The sequence below is a fragment of the Sinohyriopsis cumingii genome, unplaced genomic scaffold, assembly GCF_028554795.1.
Source record: "Sinohyriopsis cumingii isolate HCF-2022 unplaced genomic scaffold, ASM2855479v2 utg001348l, whole genome shotgun sequence".
NCBI lineage: Eukaryota > Metazoa > Mollusca > Bivalvia > Unionida > Unionidae > Sinohyriopsis > Sinohyriopsis cumingii.
Window position 1 is genome coordinate 429,853 of NW_028315988.1, and position 20,339 is coordinate 450,191.

At 35.8% G+C, this 20,339-nt stretch overlaps 1 protein-coding gene across 2 annotated transcripts in view; it reads right to left on the bottom strand.

Annotated features, from left to right (window-relative positions):
• LOC149772599 (chitin synthase chs-2-like) overlaps nucleotides 1–20,339 on the bottom strand; it is an 82,122-nt gene that overhangs the window by 51,851 nt on the left and 9,932 nt on the right. For both annotated transcript variants that reach the window (XM_089947601.1, XM_089947600.1), the window contains exons 3-9: nucleotides 18,265–18,344; nucleotides 17,630–17,740; nucleotides 14,310–14,561; nucleotides 13,781–13,940; nucleotides 5,712–5,928; nucleotides 1,396–2,076; nucleotides 325–406 (exon numbers count right to left, since the gene is read on the bottom strand). In XM_089947601.1, the coding sequence (XP_089803727.1) occupies nucleotides 325–406; nucleotides 1,396–2,076; nucleotides 5,712–5,928; nucleotides 13,781–13,940; nucleotides 14,310–14,561; nucleotides 17,630–17,740; nucleotides 18,265–18,344 (1,583 nt within the window). The remainder of the gene's footprint in view (nucleotides 1–324; nucleotides 407–1,395; nucleotides 2,077–5,711; nucleotides 5,929–13,780; nucleotides 13,941–14,309; nucleotides 14,562–17,629; nucleotides 17,741–18,264; nucleotides 18,345–20,339) is intronic.

A 20,339-nucleotide genomic window follows, 5' to 3' on the forward strand; every position in this document is an offset into this window, starting at 1 on the left:
CTTCCAGATCAAATATACTTAAATATGTTCTAAACAAGAGACTACATTGCCTGTTTAAAGTAAACATATTATATCTGGATAAAGATTTATTGATCGAGATGTTGATACAAATTTTATTTTTTGTGTATTAGTATGGTGATTTGCAATCGAGGTAAAAAACAAAAGCATTCTATTAGCAGGACACTGCACATTCACGCCTAATGCAAGGTGATGCCGATATTTTGTGTGTAGACTTGCACGAATTTAACTGCATATTGACGTTGCTATAGAGATAAACAAAGACAATTATCAGGGCATCAACAGGGACTTGATTGGGATACTTACTTTTCCGATTTCTGAATGTATTTCTTCCCCGGTAACCATATATGGTAACTTATTATTAGAAATGAGACGTATCCAAGAATACCTGCAATAAGAAATATTTTACTGCATTCTATGAAAATCATTTAAATAATTTGTTATCATAAATCAATAGCCAGACTAGTCTCTTGAACTAACTTAGACTTTGGGCATCTACAGCTAATGAAACAGTGTACTGTAATTTAAGTTCACAAGGTCGAACAATATCGAGTTTAAAATAAACAAGTAAATCAATCTTCATACACCATTCACATCTGACGTAATGCTTAACATGGATACTTTTTCGCACAGGAAATACAATGTAGTTATGTATTTATTACACAAAGTTCTAAATGTTTTTCTCAGAACCCAGAATGTTCACAAGATAAATGTTCATATTGAATGGAGCGGAATGGTTACACAAAGATAATTAGTAGCATTGGTATTATTAGTTTCAATATATTTACATAATATCAAGGAAGCAATCAATTAGTAAAGATAGAGAAGAAAAGAATCGAGATTGAGTGAATTTTCTACCTATCCACACATGTTGAAATAAACAACCAATGGTTTATATTGTTTCTGTTACAGTTCTTTGAACTCTATTGTTACTATGGTATGGGTAAAAACACTTTTCCAACGTGTTATTTGATCCTTTCGGTTTCAGATGTGAACCCTCAGATACATTAGATTACGAGTGCCCACACTTTGCAGATAAGTAAATAGTACAGTATCATGACAGCAAGTGTTTCCAGGATCTTGTGTTTTGTGTGTTTCTTAAGAAGAAGCAGTAATATTTAAATATTTTGCAGTACATACCTGCCACGATGATCATCCAATAATGAGTACATACCTGCCACGATGATCATCCAATAATGAGTACATACCTGCCACGATGATCATCCAATAATGAGTACATACCTGCCACGATGATCATCCAATAATGAGTACATACCTGCCACGATGATCATCCATAATGAATACTTACCTGCCACGATGATCATCCAATAATGAGTACATACCTGCCACGATGATTATCCAATAATGAGTACATACCTGCCACGATGATCATCCAATAATGAGAATTCTCCACATACTTGGTCATCGTTAGGACATTGACTAACCAGAAAGGGAATGGTAGATCGCATGTCTGACTATTTTCTTGAACACTGCGACCCATATATCCAATCAAAACCCCTATGGCTACTGGTGATGATATGGCCAATGGGAGTGACATACAGGCTATCTGAGCGAGAATAGTGCAGCCTATCTTGGCGGCCTTGTAGCAAAGGCCACTGCTAACAATGCTAACAACAGCTATTATTATTGGCATGTAACTATCACAATGCCCGAATGACGGAACCGATCTAAAATTTGTTCGTCCCACAGGCAAAACCAAAACTCCTCTTTGAGTGGATAGATTATACGAATTTCCAAATAGCGTGTTGATGCAATCGATGCCATTTTGACAGGGGATGCCAAACACCAGTTGCGGGAAAATGAAAGTGAGTAATATTTTCCAAAGATTTCCCGCAATGTTGAACTTTTTTCTCCTGTTTTGTATCTCCCTGATGTAGCGTGCGAATTTGCCAAAGAGGCTATCGTTCTCTCCTTCAATGTTTAAATAATTCTCCCACCAGCAAAACGACACCAGAATTGGTGATAGTACCAAAAACACTGCATGAAGATAGCTGAGGTCTCTTTGGTTTTCTAACACATAATAACTGCACGTTAACCCTGCAATGAAAACAAAAAAAAAAAAACGTGTTAAATATATCAAAGCTCAGCTATAAAAACCTTGAAATCTATCGTGAATTTCCGATGCAAACTTGTAAGCATTTTGAAAACGAATGGAGAAAAAATGAATTATAACGTTAAAATTGTTTCAAAATTTCTATTTCAAGAATTGAAACTAACTGTCGATTTGGGATCGGGGTTTGCAAGATATTTTTGTTTGTATAGACACTAAGGAATTCGGTATTCAGTCCTATTTTCAATATATTTGTATATTTTTCACCGTAAAGGTTCCTAATAGTTTTTAAATTAATTCTTCCTTTTCGATAGATGGACAGTTGTCCAGATTCCAAAAACTAAGCGGTGTTTCCGATTGGAAATATAAGTGCATTGATATTACTGGCTGATTACAAAATAAAATATTCCGAGTTCAAAATTGTTGTTCTTGTACATCACATCAACAGCATTTACTTCATAAATATCAGAACAAAATATTCTAAAATATTGCATACTACTGCTACTACTGTTACTACTACTACTACTAATAATAATAATAATAACAATAACAATATTCTATCATAATATATCCATGTTAGTTTATATAAGAACAGGAAGATCATGGACAACACTACTACTACTACTACTACTACTACTACACTATTACTACTACTACTACTACTACTACTACTAATAATAATAATAATAATAATAATAACAATAATAATGTAATAATAATGTGTGTGTGATTTAGATGTTTTAAGTAGCTTTAAGATTGTTTTCAGTCATATCGTTAGGTTGTCTGCTGTGTGGCAGTTTATAGTGATGTCTAGCAGTGGGGCATCATCCCGCAGACATGTCCCACCCAGTCACATTATCCTGATACCATGTCAACCAGTCTTAAAACTAACCTCTTAAGGTTGAGTGCCAAGCGAGGCAGCTGTTAGTACCATGTTATAACTCCTTGATATTATACGCAGGGGTTCAAACCCGCGACATCCCGCATTCAAGGCGGATGATCTAACCACTTATGTCACTGGAGATGTTAATAATAATAAGTATTGTGAATATTATTATAAACGAGCGGTAATTCTCTGGTTTAAAAGCAAGAGCATTATTATTATTTATTATTATTTATTATTATTATTATTATTATTATTATTTCTTCTTCTGCATCATATGACATTGCTAGTAGTTGTAGTTCTAGTGTTATGATTATTACCGTATTATTTGTTGTAGTAATAGTGTGTTACTAAACTAGGTCTTAAAATATGCAACCAAAAGAAAGTAAAAACAACCATTTATGTTAAGTTCAACAGATACTTTATTTCCCTAGAATACTAAGTGAACATTAAAGACACCAAAAGTATTCGAAATTAAATGGAAAATAATCCTAAATATACTATTAGTAAAGAATGTACCGTATGAAATATAAAAGTCTTGAATGTCCTGATGCTCCACAATGACACAATCCAGAATGTCGTTGCACGAGTTCTCAGTAATTCCAAAGTAGTGATTTTGTTCAAAGAGTCAATACTTAAATTGTTCCTTTGTCATTACGATTTACATCAATCTGATTGGCCATGACCTTTTGATTGTTTTTATTCTTACCTGCATGAGCCCAATTTTTTAAAGCCATGACTACCTATACTACCTTTATGCACATAATACTCAAGGAGGACTATATTCAGAATATAGGACCACTTAAACTCAGAGTTATTACGTAAGATTTTAATTATGAAGCAAATACTGGACATTTTATCAAATAAATGAGATATCGTTGCTAATGCTTCAAGTAAAATAAGCTTTAAATGAATAAAAAACATTTTCTACTTGCATATCTTGATGTGAAAGACATAACGGTACAATGTGAAATTCACCATTGTGTGCATGTATTAATGTACGATATGAATACATGTATACCGTTATAATATGGAGATTTTACATTTATTTTGTAGAATAAATTAAAATAAAATAAAATGAACGAGATAAATGATTTGCGGCTACACGTGGGTTCGAACCTACTAACGTCGCGTAAAAAAACTCATTAACAATATGAACTACACAAACACTTAACATATGATGTATTTGATAATGCATAACAGCCTGTAAAATCTCCGTGCATAACAGTTTAATCATGAACCATGCACTTAAATTTTATCCAAATAAATGAGATATCTTTGCTCATTCTACAAATGAAATACACTTTCAATTAATACAGAAACATCGTCTGCGTACATATTTTGGTGTAAGACATGATGGTATCATGGGAAATGTCATTTTGCACATTGATTTGTATATAGTCCTAAACATTGATGGTAATGAAGAACAAAATCGTGTTTTGCCTGAAAAGTATGCAATAGTCTTTGTGGATGATAATTTCTATCGTGCAAGTATGGATTTTGATTTTTGGACTGGTGGCTTCGTTTCAAATGAGAAGTGGGCGTTGCTTCAAAAATAATGATATTCTCTTTTCGTTGTTGTAGGGTTTAACGCCATTTTTCATCACACGATAGGCTATACATGGCGGCCAGTATTAATGGTGGAGGAAGAACCCGGGAAAACCCCTGAGAGAACCACCGACCCACGAGAAGCTACTGGCAAGCTTTCTCACATACCCACATTGGCTGAATCCGAGACTCGAACCCATTATTCTCTGTTTGTTATATATATATATATATATATATATATATATATATATATATATATATATATATATATATATATATATGTCTGTGTGTGTGTGTGTAGCGCATCTTCACTGTTCTGTATTACGGAGCCTTATAAATGAATAAATAAATACATTTTTGTCTGATTCGCGGATCATGTAGTTTGCACAGCATGTTTTTGTCCATACATCGTCCAGTTTAAAAAAAAAACTGAAAAGTCAATCCTTGAAAGGATACAATTGAACAAAAATATTTTATTCTACAGTTACTTCTGATTTGTTGTTGTTATTGTTGTTGTTGGGTTTAACGCCATTTTTCAACACATGATCGGCTATGCATGGCGGCCAGTATTAATGGTGGAGGAAGAACCCGGGAAAACCTCGGAAAGAACGACCGACCCACGAGAAGCTACTGGCAAGCTTTCTCACATAACCACATTGGCTGAATCCGAGACTCGAACCCACGCAGATAGAGGTGAGATGGCAGTGATCCGTAACGGAGAGAGGTTTAGACCACTCGGCCACTCGGGGCCCCAGCAACTTCTGAACACAACTGCATACTCTTGTCATAGATTCCAAAAGACTGAGATGAAACAGGAATGAATAATTGTTTACCAACCCTGTTTGTTTGCAAATACCCAGTTGACTTATAATGCAATAGCATTCTATGGAAAATCCGATATTCTGACGGAAAATTCCACCAAATTGTAAACATACTCTCTTCCAGAATCTTCTAAGCTCGTAAATAGATTTTATGTCTTGACCTAAAATTTTAGCAAATATCTTTAAAAAAAGTGACATGACCTAAAATTTTAGTAAATATCTTTAAAAAAGTAACACAAGTCAGGTAGGTAAAAATTCTATACTCAATCACTGACAAATGTCAGGCATATAATGTAAGTTAAAAATGCACAAAAATTGATAACAACAATTGATATCGCTATTATTGCTCCAAAATAAAATTAACACTCACCGATTGCTGTTATTTGTAGAAGGACACCAACTATTAGCACCGCCCTTAAAATTCCAGTACGGGATGTATGCGTGGGACGGCTTACGGTACCAAGGAGTCCAGGCAACCCAGCTACTTGAAAACAAATCAGTACAGAAGCAAAGGGATCAAGGCTTGGGAGAACGACAAAAGCAAGCATGCAGAGTCCCAAAGAATGTAACGTCTCCAAAATCATTACCTGCAAATAAGTATAAAGAAGATATAGTAGTAGTAGTAGGAGTGGTAGTAGTAGGAGTGGTAGTAGTAGGAGTGGTAGTAGTAGGAGTGGTAGTAGCAGGAGTGGTAGTAGCAGGAGTGGTAGTAGTAGGAGTGGTAGTAGCAGGAGTGGTGGTGGTAGTAGTAGGAGTGGTAGTAGTAGGAATGGTAGTAGCAGGAGTGGTAGTAGTAGGAGTGGTAGTAGTAGGAGTGGTAGTAGGAGTGGTAGTAGTAGGAGTGGTAGTAGCAGGAGTGGTAGTAGTAGGAGTGGTAGTAGTAGGAGTGGTAGTAGCAGGAGTGGTAGTAGCAGGAGTGGTGGTGGTAGTAGTAGGAGTGGTAGTAGTAGGAGTGGTAGTAGCAGGAGTGGTAGTAGTAGGAGTGGTAGTAGTAGGAGTGGTAGTAGGAGTGGTAGTAGTAGGAGTGGTAGTAGCAGGAGTGGTAGTAGTAGGAGTGGTAGTAGTAGGAGTAGTAGTAGCAGGAGTGGTAGTAGCAGGAGTGGTAGTAGCAGGAGTGGTAGTAGTAGGAGTGGTAGTAGCAGGAGTGGTAGTAGCAGGAGTGGTAGTAGCAGAGTGGTAGTAGCAGGAGTGGTAGTAGTAGGAGTGGTAGTAGCAGGAGTGGTGGTGGTAGTAGTAGGAGTGGTAGTAGTAGGAGTGGTAGTAGGAGTGGTAGTAGCAGGAGTGGTAGTAGCAGGAGTGGTAGTAGTAGGAGTGGTAGTAGCAGGAGTGGTAGTAGTAGTAGTGGTAGTAGTAGGAGTAGTAGTAGTAGGAGTGGTAGTAGTAGGAGTGGTAGTAGTAGGAGTAGTAGTAGTAGGAGTGGTAGTAGCAGCGCATACAAAGAATTATACTGTACTGCTTTAAAGTCAGTGTGTTGAAAATAAAATAAAATAAAACATAAAATCACTCATCAACTCTTGAAACTACTCATCATGGGAAATTTTGATTGTCAGATTGACAATACTGAAAAGTAACAAAAGCTGTCATTTATGCCCGTATTTTTAACCCTCGTTAATGATAATGATACATGTTCAGTCTCACGATACTTATAACTCCAAGCTGCGAGTATTTTCAATAATCTAATCATATTTGGCAGAAACGCTTTTTGTACGCTAGATTTAGGATATTAGTGGGTTGTAATATATAAGGTTTATCAAGGCCTTCTGTGTTGAAACATAATACAAAAATATGACGAAATTTGTGTTTTGAAAGATTTAGATGACGATAAAAAAATTAAATACTAGGCTATATCTGAAAACCTGCTTGAGTCCGTGCCATTATAAAGAAGTATGCAACCCTTTCTCCATCATTCAAACCGTCTTTATAAAGGACCTAAGATCACGGTAAAAGACTCTTATTTCATGGCAAAGATCAAATATTATGTTACGAAGACTGTAATAATAAAGATGATAAATGGGCAGTTGAGTTTTTTCAGCTTTGGTACGATTGATTTTCACAAATTCAGATGACGCTGAATTTATGTGCCAAAAAGTTGAATTAAATATGGTTTCTTGTTCTACAAGGTTTGATATTTAGAACTAAAGATATCATCACATGCTTGGTTTGATGAACTATAAAATGTATTGGATGTATAATTAAGAGATAATTTGTTTCATCTGAAATAAAGTACCAGTTCACATTTACATAGATGTTCTTTAATCTGGTTGTTGCTTTTGTTGTAGGGTTTAGCGCCATTTTTCAGCACACGATAGACTATATATGGCGGCCAGTATTAATGGTGGAGGAAGAACCCGTGAAATCCTCGGAAAGAACCACCGACCCACGAGAAGCTATTGGCAAGATTTCTCACATACCCACATTGGCCGAATCCGAGACTCCAACCCACGCAGACAGAGGTGAGATTACAGTGATCCGTAACGGAGAGCGCTTTAGACCACTCGGCCACTCTTTCATCTGGAAGTTATAAATTCTCTCACACAAAGCCTATATCGCTGACTGTGTATCGGATCAAGCAACTGTGATTTCCGAGTGCATCAGTACACTATCGGCCATAGCCATGTGTAGTCATTCTAAAGTCGTATATCGTACTAAGGCCATGTATCACCTAGGTAAGAACTTCATTTATCCTACCTAAGGCATGTATGCATTGTGCATGTACCCTATAAGTGGAAGGAAATGATAGTACGGTAAGGATTAAGTCCTAAATGTTGGTCTCTATCAGAACAAGAATAAGAGAACAGAATCTAAGTTTCAAGTTTCAAGACCGAAAGACTAATTTTACTTGTTTGGCTGGTAAATTAACATTGATAGTTCAAAGTAGTTTGTTCAGTTCAAGGTACCATGGGACGATTGACATTTATCGTGCGTTCCACAAGCCTTTGCTAATAAATTGTATCAGTTAAACTGAACGATAGTTTCAGGGGTCTGTATGATACTTCCCAACTGGTATCACTTTTGCATTAGTGTATTTTCTCAATGCCAGGTCACCTGTAATAGACTACAGTAAATATTTACTGACACAGAATTTATTTATGTTAAATGATTATGGTCACAGATTTTAGGTCCCTTACTTTTTTCACGTGCATAACGTGCATTGTACATGATATACAGTAAAAATTAAAGTATATTTGCAGATGATGCAATACCCTTTCTTACCGCAGATAATCCAGCTGTAATCACTCATAAACTCAACTCTGACTTGGAATAAATGTCTCAGTGGGCAAATAATTGGCTCGTATTTATCCAACATGATATAAATGAATCCCTGACAATTTCTAGGAATATTAATAATCCCTTCCATCCACTACTGTATATTATCAAGTTAATTAATTAATAATGAGGACTTTGTATAGCGCCTAATCTTCAGAAATTCTAAGCGCTTTACAACTTTAAAACAACACCTATAAGATAAGAAACATAATAATATTATTACAAAAAAACCAACATCAAATTAGAAAAACATTAAAGAAATAAAATAAAAAACATGCTGAGAATATTTCAGGTAGGAAACATTATTAGGTCTTTAAGTTTGTTCTTGCTGTCGAAATAAGTGAGTTTTGAGAGCCCTCTTGAATGTGATCACTATGTCTTTGTGTCTAAGTTTAGTGGGCAATTCATTCCCCGTTGCTGGGCCCTGGTATGCAAAAGAACGTTGTCCTTATGACTTTGTTTTCATACTTGGAATAATGAGTATACGATTGTCAGAAGAGGAGCGTAAGTATCTTGCTGGTGTTCACATGGGTGAGGTCAGATAAGAATGTTGGACTAGAGTTCGACAGTGAAACGTAACACAGAGAACAACATTTGTGTTTGATTCTGGATCGAATGGATAGCCAGTGTAGGGTACAGAGCAGCGGGGAGGTGTGCTCTGATCACTCTAAGTATGATCTGAGCAGCTGTGTTTTGAACTTTTGAAGTTTCTGGAGTAGATATTGAGATGAACCAGACAGAATTGAGTTACAATAGTCCAGTCTTGAAAGTACTAATGAACACACAAGTGTTTTAGTGGCATCAACTGAAAGATATTCGCGAATTGAGCTGATGCGTCTCAGCTCAAGATATGCAGCCTTGCATATGTTCATGACATGTTGGTGCAATGTGAGAGCACTGTCCAGAGTAACACCTAGGTTTCGTACTGATTGTGTGAATTTAATGTTGGCGTTGCTGATATTTATTGTTTTAGGTAAAGGATGTGAATGAGAAAGATTTTGTTGTGTGATCAGAATGACCTCAACTTTATCATCATTCATCTGCAGCTTGTTACAAGTCATCCATGATTTCACATCAGAAATGCACCTCTCTACACCTTGGAAGGTAGCATCAACTTCAGTTGGGTGGCTACATTTGTATATTTGCGTGTCATCAGCGTACAGTTGATGAGACACTGGATGATGATCTATGACACTTGAGAGCGACTGAGTGTACAGCATGAAGAGAACAGGTCCAAGAACAGACCCCTGTGGAACACCACAACATAGATCAACTGGATTGGAGTGTATTCGATTTGCAGATACAATTTGTGTCCTGTTAACCAAGTAGGACTTGAACCACAGTAAGGCTGTATCATCAATGCCAAATACATGCTGGAGACGGTGAAGTAATATATCATGGTCTATTGTGTCAATGCTGCAGAAAAATCAAGGAGGGTGAGGACTGTAATATTTTCGCTATCCAATGCAGAGAGAATGTCATTAACTACTTTTAGAAGAGTAGTTTCAGTCCTGTGGCAAGGGCGATATGCAGATTGTACATTGCTAAAAAGACTGTTTGAATTTAGATGAGATACAAGCTGGGTTAGAACAACCTTTTCTAAGATTTTTGAAATGAATGGGAGATTAGAAACTGGGCGGTAGTTCTTTAAATCGTTATGGTCTAGTGTTGGTTTCTTCAGCAGAGGCTTTACAATGGCAGTTTTGAAAAATGATGAGAATTCCCCGGATGAGAAAGAGGTATTAATAACATCAGTTAGTGAAGGCAATACTGGATCTAAGCACTCAGGCAGCAGTAATGTTGGAACTGGATCAAGTTCACATGACTTTGGTGCACTCTTCATCACGATTATACGTACGAAATCCATAGAGACAGGTTCAAATGCTAACGGACACAAATATCTCGGCGTTATAGTCTCAAATCACTACCCATGCCACAAAAATAAATCAACAGACAAAATAAAATAAAAAGCATGGATACGATATAATGTAATGCGTCTATTTAAACTTCAACATGACAGGAAATCTTTTGAAATTATATTTACTTCTCTTATACGACCATTTTTGGAATATGTTTCTGTGGTTTGGGACAATTGCTCATTATTCAAGAGAAAATATCTTTACAAAATACAAAAGGAAGAAGCCAGTATTGTGATTGGTACAACAATAATTGTATATGTTGAAGTACAGCACGAGAAATACGATTGTAGCCTTGAATTCCAACGAGAGAAACAAAAACTAAAATGACAACTGGTTCAAGCCTCCCCCCATCACATCTCTGAGTGCATCAGATGTTGGTGATTTAACTAGCCATGACTTACGTAATGCAAACAATTCCCAATTTGTTCAGGCTAGAACAGGCCTTATTACATCACTTGTCTTCTTTCCACGATTGGAGAATGGAATACATTATTTATTGCGACTAAGCAAATATACTCCATTATCTACTGAGACTTAGCAAATAGACTCCATTCTTCAAAAAACGCATTAACTACGCCGGACATTTATGTACATATACATTGTTATTCCGGTACATGAAAATTTCAGATTCATCATGCCCGATTTGGAACATATTGCAGTCCACTTAATCAACATTTATTTACATAGAATACAATTGGATCACCTCTTTATAAATGTGGATCTGTGGAAAGTACATAACATTACTTATTCACTTGCCTCTATTATAGTATTAAATGATCATGGTTGGGTATTTATCGATGTGTAAATTTTACCTAATCACTCACAATGTAAATAAAGTCAGACGGACTTTATGTTGACCAATGGTCTCATAAATATTTGTTTTTACTTGTGTGTAAGTGATTATGTTCACCAAACCACCAACATCCACACACGTTTCACGTTTTTTAAATAAGCTAACAAAATTAAGATTAAAAAAGAATATAAAAAATTACCATTGAAAACGTTAATATTGTGTTTCGTTTAGTGGCCTGCGACTTTGATTTATTTCAATAGATGTTGTCCTCCTCAGAACAATTCTCGAATCTTGCTTTATATCCCTCAGCGGCTCAAAATTGACTGGCCCAGTTCCTATTACTGTTGTTGTTGTGTATGGTTAGGGTGACTGAGGTCATGGGGTGCTGTGTGAAGGAATTTATCAATCTCTGTTCTGTTTCATTTTCAGCGTTTGCAACATCCATCACATTATAATCAAATCCACCAATAGACAGATGATACACAACGATAGAGATGATGAAAGACAAGGAAATAGAAAGAAAAAATAAGACGTTAAAATGAGAAAGCTTCAATTGAAATGTGTCAAATACTGTGTAGAAAGCTGCGAAGATAGGGACCAAAAAAGAGTGACAACAATAAATAAATAAATAACTTAATGAAAAGGAAACAAACGAAAGATCAAAATTGAACAGCCCTTCCTTCTGGAGCGAGTAGTTGTGGGTGCATGGTTGGATTATTTGGTAAGACAGGGGAAATTAGAAGTTGCAGCTGTACATGACCCGATGAAGTGCATACGTGATAGAATAATGTGCATCAAAGTAAACCTAGAAATTCTTTCTGGTATTTCCTTACTGATAAATTTCCCCTGAGCCTGCACATTACGTTGTTTAATGTAGAAGATGAGCTGCAACTACAATATCTTCTAGGTGAAAGGTTACCATCAGGAGTAATCGACAAAGAAAACTCCAAGCTGTTCGTCCTGTATGCAGCATAATTTGTAATGCACTGTGCAGCTATCTTCTGTAAATAAGGTTCTGAAATTTGCAACTTATGCAGTTAACGAACACTTCGTTGACTGATAATGTGTAAGAATTTGTATATACAATTTATTTATTATTATTATTATTTATTTTATTATTATTTTGTTATTTTTTATATAAATATTTATTGATTGTATTCAGATGATTTATTCTTATATGATGTAATCTTCCACGGAAGGAAATAAAGATGATGATGATATAGAGCGACGGATTGAAACAGTTCGATAAGTTTGTATTGGTAATAATTCGAATTTTTATAAATGAATCGGATTTTCCGCATTACGATTGGCTGTAAACGGTCACTGATACTGATGTGGAATTTTTTACAAATCGATAACTTCTGGGACTACTTTCGGGTTCTGTACTGTTTGCAATATAAATAAACATTGCAGACACGCCATTGTGAAACGAATGCTTCATCTTTTAAATCTTTTATTCTGCAAATAAATACAAATTTTACCCTTTTCATACTTTTTCAAATATAATTGATTGAAATGCATTGTTTACAATTTGGCAATATTATTACAATGCAGACGCTCTGTGCACACGCAAAGGTAACACAGACCTAGGCCACATATACCAAATGTCCACACAATGAATGACAGGTCTCCTGTTTTAAGACTTGTGGTGCACTTCAATTTTAAAAACTTACGCTAGCATAAATTTAATATCCAGAATGTGCATTTGTTTATCTTCTCATTTCTGTTTTTACAGAAGGTGACATAGCATGGCTTGAACATATTGAACAAACATAATTTCTTATAAAACAAATCGCGGTTCTATTTTCGGTTCTTTATCTAGTAATCGATTACAGACATCAACATAGTAATTCAATACATGTTCACCATTTCATCTCAGAGACTGATGTACATTTAATGAAGATCTGGTATGCGCATTGTAACTATCTGGGTTTTTTCTGTCATTTCTTTTATAAAAATAGTGACTTTTCACTTATCACACAGAAATGAGCAGAGTTTGACTAATAAATAAGATTTTTGCATTATAAACACTACGTAGGAAGAGCTTGTCAAGAGCTTAATCTGACAACTAGTGACTATTTTTAGTAACAATATGCAATTGCTTGTCACGAAACAACTTGCCTTTGCTCACTGAAAGCAGGTGACTGTTTAATACATTAATGTTTTAGAGAAACGTCATGGTCGGAAATGAAAACTTACCACTGATACCAGATGATGGATATAAGTTTGACCATTACGGCAGTTTTGTCCATGCCGCTCAGTTGTTGTTTAGCACAGGTATCGTTATTTTTGTTTTACACTAGCATCATTTCTTTTAACTCAGCGTTCTAGTATTGTTATCTGGACATACTGATATAGTCAATATTATCGATCACACATGGTAAGTACTATAATGAAATAGATATGAAACTGCGTTCTTAAATGCATACATACAAACATACAATGCAAACTTCATATTACCGGAACAATTCCATTCCATCCGGAACTTGAGCCTTTAGTACTGAAATCTTTTTTGAAAAGAATGTGCCATCCACTTGACAGGGCCGAGAGGAGATACGGAGCCGAAATTATCAAAAATAAAGCCCATATCCACTGAACGTTTGTTTCATGTACCGGATAACTACAGTTGAAAGAAATCCAAAGCAAAATACACTTTAGCACCATTTTAAAACTTAATGATAATACTTTCTGACATTAGAAAGAAATATTTATTGAAGACAGATATTTTATTTGGAAATCCTTGCTTGAATTCGATAACTACAGTATCATTTGCGCCAGACGGGTGAAAGAAACAATGATAATCATGAAGTTTCAGTTGTTAAGAAAATAAAATAAATTTACAGCAGTGAACTTATAACCTTTCAGTAAGAAGAAATTGAAATGTTTTCATAGTTACGAATTTATATTTATTAATATAACTAATTGATAATTAATAGTAATGAATGAATTTGCTGATAGGCTTTCCAAAGGTTTCTAAAACATCACATACCTGATAGAATAGTTAGCAGTCTTTAGCCTCCAATATGATTGATTCATGACCTCTGGTGGAAGCAGGTTTGAAGTAACCAGAACGAAGCAGAGCTTGGATACCACCGCCGTTGTTAGGACGAAGAAGAATAGAAAAATGCACACAATGACCTTGAGGACTACATAAACCTGGTCCCATATGCGGTCATTGGATACGGTCACGCGATCTTCCTCACGAGTGTCACGCATGATATCCCAGTAGTACTTTTTGTGCCTAATAATAATAAAAATACTAAGAAGAAGAAAAGGAACTTCCTGAATAAACCAAGCATTGGGAAGAAAGATCATTGAGAAAAATGCAATAATAGCAAAACCATGCATTGTGTAAGTGGTGGATTCTGCATTGCCACCCACTAGGTCACTGCCTTGGACTATTGTTGAATATGGAGGGAAGGAAATACGAAGTGCCCAAAACGTTGTATTATTAGTAACCGTAAGGATTAGCTGGTACTAAACTAGAAACAGTTCATTTATATTCTTAATGAGACAAGGCTTTCCAAACAGACAAAAACAAATAAAAACAATTGTATTCATTCTGACCCTGGTGTCGCACCTGACACTATTCTATAAAGATGAAATTAATTAATGTCATTTTTAACAATTATAATTCAAAACAGCGACTGTCGTTCCAAATAAATGCACTATTTATCTCCAACTACATATGTATATTCAAGTTCAATACGATGTCGCATTGTTTAAGTTAGGTTAGAAAATGTTTAACAGTGAGAGTGAGTCGCTATCAGTTTCACCTCTAAGTACTCATTTTGTTGGAGACGTGAAGAGTTGATTATGAATGCAGCTATTCCAGATACGGCAATCTAGTTGTGACCGGATATTTGTATTAGTTTTAATTTATTTGGAATAGCAGACAATCGTAGACACAGACAAATTTGGAACTGCATCACAAGGTAAGTTCTATTTCACGGCGTAAACATTTTGTGGATAAATAACGTTCTTTCAGTATGGAGGCCTGGTTGTTTCCATTTTCTTCTGTGAACAGAAGTGAGTTTATTTGCTCATATTAGTTAACATTTAAACAGCTCTTCAATATAGGATCGATTCCATTTAACACGTGCAACACCACCCCTTTCCACACGCACGCAATCAATGGACCAGTTCGCTAAGCTTTGTTTGTTGTTCTTCTTGGGGGGGGGGGGGGGGGGGAGAGTAATGTAATTTTTAGCGCATGGTAATTTATATATGGCATAACGAGCCCCTGTGTTTGTAAATGGGCCACATTCAGACAGGCGTGGACTTTCTTAGAATTTCCATTGGGCAGTCGATTCGAAAAAAATGTTAGTAGTAATAGGAAAATAAAAAGTTCAAGTACGCAGGGTAATTAAATATTTCCACGATCACAGCCAGTCAGTAAAGAGAATACTGCGTAAGAATTTCTTTTTGGACCAATTCGTATAAAATGATATTCAACATGTTGTCATATACAAAATATGAGGCTGCACATATTATACGTCCACTTTATGACAATGTGATAAAACGCATTAAATAATGATCATTAGCTTTCAATAATCTTTGCCGTGAATGGTTATACAACGTTATATCAGTGAGAGCATTAAGAATTACTTGTTACATTGATAAATCCGTTAAAAATATATTGAATTAATATATGACCCTTTGTCCAATATAGACAGTAAAATAACTAATATCAGCGTTTATATAATAATCGGACCATTAAAATGTGACCTTACAGTAGACGGACGCGATGACCAACACAAACCATTTTGCCTATTACTTTTTGTGGGTTCTAGAGAAAGATCAAACCCTTCCTTTAAAGGCACAAATTTCACTACTAAATATCATAGTAGAGTAAATATGGCCCGCTTATATTTTATCAGTTGTTTTTGCATTCTCTACACCTATGGACAATATATGAAGCTGGAAAACACACATTGTTACTGACCAAAACGTCCAGTGCCTTTATCCATTGCATGTTTGACCTATAAACCCCAAGGCACAGATATGAATCGTAATAGTGGATAGATATGATGGCTCTAGAGGTCAAAGTAGCAAGACAGCAGACGATCATAATTTCATCAAATTTTGACAAGGCTCGGAGCCTCATCTGCAGTTGCCGCAAGAAAATAAATGCAGTTTAATTCGTTCTGCAGAAGCCTATTTTAACATGTATAGTTAGGCATGTGGGTCAAACACTAAGTTTCAGAATGTGTACATTTAATTAGAAACGAATTGTGCTCGTTTTTATTTCAGAACAAAACAAAATAACCTGTACTATTCCCTTTAACTATTCCAAATCTCTCTCTCTCTCTCTCTCTCATACGTTCTTGTTATTAAGATTTTACAATATGTATCTTACGACAGCGATACATTTGCATAATTAGAAACAATACTATGACGTAAGACTCTTAACAGAGTGGGACACATTCCCAATCCGTCACATAAGTGTGGATAAAATTAACATGTTTTATAAATCTCAACAAATCGTATTTGCATTGTCACATGCAAGTGTTGATTTATCCTTTATCAAGTGTATATTTACAACACAGTGTTCGTTATTATTTATTAGGGACCTGACATTCCTCCAAAGAGTACCATGGCAATATTCGATGTGGCTTTCTAGTAAAAGTGTGCATAATGCTCAATACACGCGGGAGAGAAAAAAGTAATGGTCTAATTTCAAGTGGCAAGTGACTCTGTGTGTGTGTGTGTGTGTGTGTGTGTGTGTGTGCTTGTGTGAGTGTGTGTTTGTACTGGTTTTGTTTAATAGGGCTCATAGAACGCAGTAAATGCCCCGACTCTGATATCAACTTTTAAATTCGAGCTAGTTAGGTGTTTGAAGATGAGTCAAAATCTGAACTTAAGGTCAGTTTGTATGAAAGTAATCGATCTTAAGGTCAGTTTGTATGAAAATAATCAATCATGACAATTCGATAAGATGGTAAATCTTATTATTTGCAATTCGATTACCACTCTACTCCTGTACAAATAAGCAGTAAAAATGCGTTTTTTGTGACCAAGTTAGTGATAGATGAAGTGAACTATATATATATATATATATATATATATATATATATATATATATATATATATATATATATGGTAGCTCCAATATCAGTAAAAGCAGTAGCGGTAATTTAGTGGTTCAGGCTTAGGCCTTGTGCCCAGAAGGGTGAGACCTAGATTCAGCGTAGACCTCGAAGGTAACATTGGGCAAAATACGTTACTAAACATTATTGTGTAGCTATTACGTAAAGAACCAGAAAACAACCTCAGTTTGAATAATTGAGGGGGGGATTAAATAGTTACTTATCACCAGCTTCTTCCTCGCTCTCTTTAGCACTCTCTTGTATTTTGACAGTTTGTACTGGTGTCTGTTTCTTTCCATATTGTTGATCGCTGCTTTCTTCATCGGTTGATCTGTCACGTATAGAATAACAGGATGATCAACAGGAGACACACACACACACACACACACACACACACACACACACACACATACATACATACATACATACATGCAAGCATGCATGCATGCATCCGTCCATCCATCCATGCATGTATTCATACATACATACATACAGACCGACAGACAGACCAACCTATCTACCAACCTCCATACCTACCTACCTACCTACATGCACACTGACCTACCTACCTACCTACCTACCAACCACATACAACCATACATACAACCATACATACAACCATACATACATACATACATGCTCAAAGGTTTTGGCAACGAAAGCAATGTTTCTCTCTGTTACCAGAAATGAAGCAATATAAATAATTCAGCTCGCACTTTCCCGTATACATTCATTATTACAATATTAATAGAAGAGTTCTTTAACTTCATAATTTTCCTGAAGCATCATTGAAATCAATGCAATAATTGTGATCGCGTAAAACAGAAAAGGTATGGAAAAAAAACCGTGGCAAACCTTTGATTAGCCGCATCCTGTTCCTTTTTACCATTAGTGTTTCTGTGTGTTTGTCTCCTTCCTTCAACCGATGAATTGCTCTAGAAATATTATGCGATCTTATGTAATTGTAACTAATATACTGGATAATTCTGTTCATATTATATAATTGTTGCAATTATACGACATACTTGCATTATATTGTATACTTGCATCATATTATGTAATTATTACCATTATACTGCATACGTGAATTATAGTATGTAATTATCACCATTATATTGTATACGTGAATCATATTATGTAATTATTACCATTATACTGCATACGTGAATCATATTATGTAATTATTACCATTATACTGCATACGTGAATCATATTATGTAATTATTACCATTATACTGCATCCGTGATTTATTTTATTTAATTACTACCATTATATTGTAGACGTGAATCATATTATGTAATTATTACCATTATACTGCATACGTGAATCATATTAATTACCGTTCACCTCCTTAATATATATTGTTTACACTTTTAAACATAACAATACATTTTTCCTTGTCATTTTCATACAACTAACATAAGTACATTTAAAACAATAATCAACGATTAGTATGGTTTGGTTTTATGTTTTTAATGCCTTTTTCCATGACAGGCTGTACATGCCGCCTATATAGTTGGTGAGAGAAGAATCCGGGAAGACTCCAGGATTAACCATCGACACACGCGACGCTGCTGACAAGCTTTCTAAAATACCCACGTTTATCAAGGCATGTCGAGCTCTTTGATATGTAAATGACAGTGTCTTAGACCACTCAGCCGCCCGCCTAATCCTTCTGATTCAATTCTACGTGAAGTAAAGATTAATGATTTATTAAGGAAGTTTGAATTTAAAGATTAATGATTTATTAAGGAAGTTTGAATTTAAAGGGTTAGTTCATTCAGCTTAACATCACTACATGTAGCTAATTATAACATCGGAAGTACACAACTTGTACTGGAAAAGGGGGTTTCGGTCTAATCCTCTCGCGAGCCCCTTCTAAATCCGTCGTTGAAATAGTAATGACTGCAACACAACTATATAAATATAAACTGAGTACTGTGTAATCCAGATATGATAAATATAAATATTTTAATGTTCTTTTTTTCCAGATCTCGCAACATGTCCACGCTCTTTCCAAACTCTGTATGGATGATAGGCATGAAACACGCTTGTTTTCCGAGCAGATTTTAAAACATAACTATTCTTCCTCCAAACGTTCTGTTTGGTCGATGTGCACTTTGGTTTCCATATCACAACAGTACCCTTCACCCTCCGTACGTGTATAAAGGAGGTCCATTTCCACAGAGTCCTTATTCTAGTTTTGAGCTTTATCTGCAACCTATACTTAGTAGTTATAGCGTCCGCCTCAGGCGAGAGAGGCAGCGGGTTCAAACCCCGGCCGAGTCATACTAAAGACTTGTAAAAATGGTACTAACGGCTGCCACGCTAATCCCTTGGCGTTAAGAGGTAAGTGTTAGGACTGGCTGGCCTGGCGTCAGGATAACTGGACTGGGTGGGGAGTAATGCTTCATGTCTGCGGCATGATGTCCCAGTGATAAACATTGCTATAATCTGTCACACTGCGTACATCGTAGTAATATCTCAGAAAAATTATTCAACCTAGATTAAAAATCCAAATCACACACACAGACAGACACACGCACACAGACACACAGACACACACAGACACACACAGACTCACACACACACAGACGCACGCACACAGACATACAGACACACACACAGACACACGCACACACATGATTATAAGCGACTTTGCAGTTCAAGAAGATTAAAGAGTTATATTTATTGATTTATTATTCGAAATCTTAACAAACGATGTTCAAAAGTTCTTCTATAGCGCGGACTGCCAGATGCTAAATCGACTCATTTACTCCAGTGGGTCTTAGTCCCTCATAATTAGTAAAACGTAGATTTAATGCTTTTTACAAAGCATTGGATATTGGACAGAATGGGATGTGCAGAAGTTATGGAAGAGAAATGGAAACAGATATTTAATTTCACAGTTTCTTCGGTTTTCCTTCGG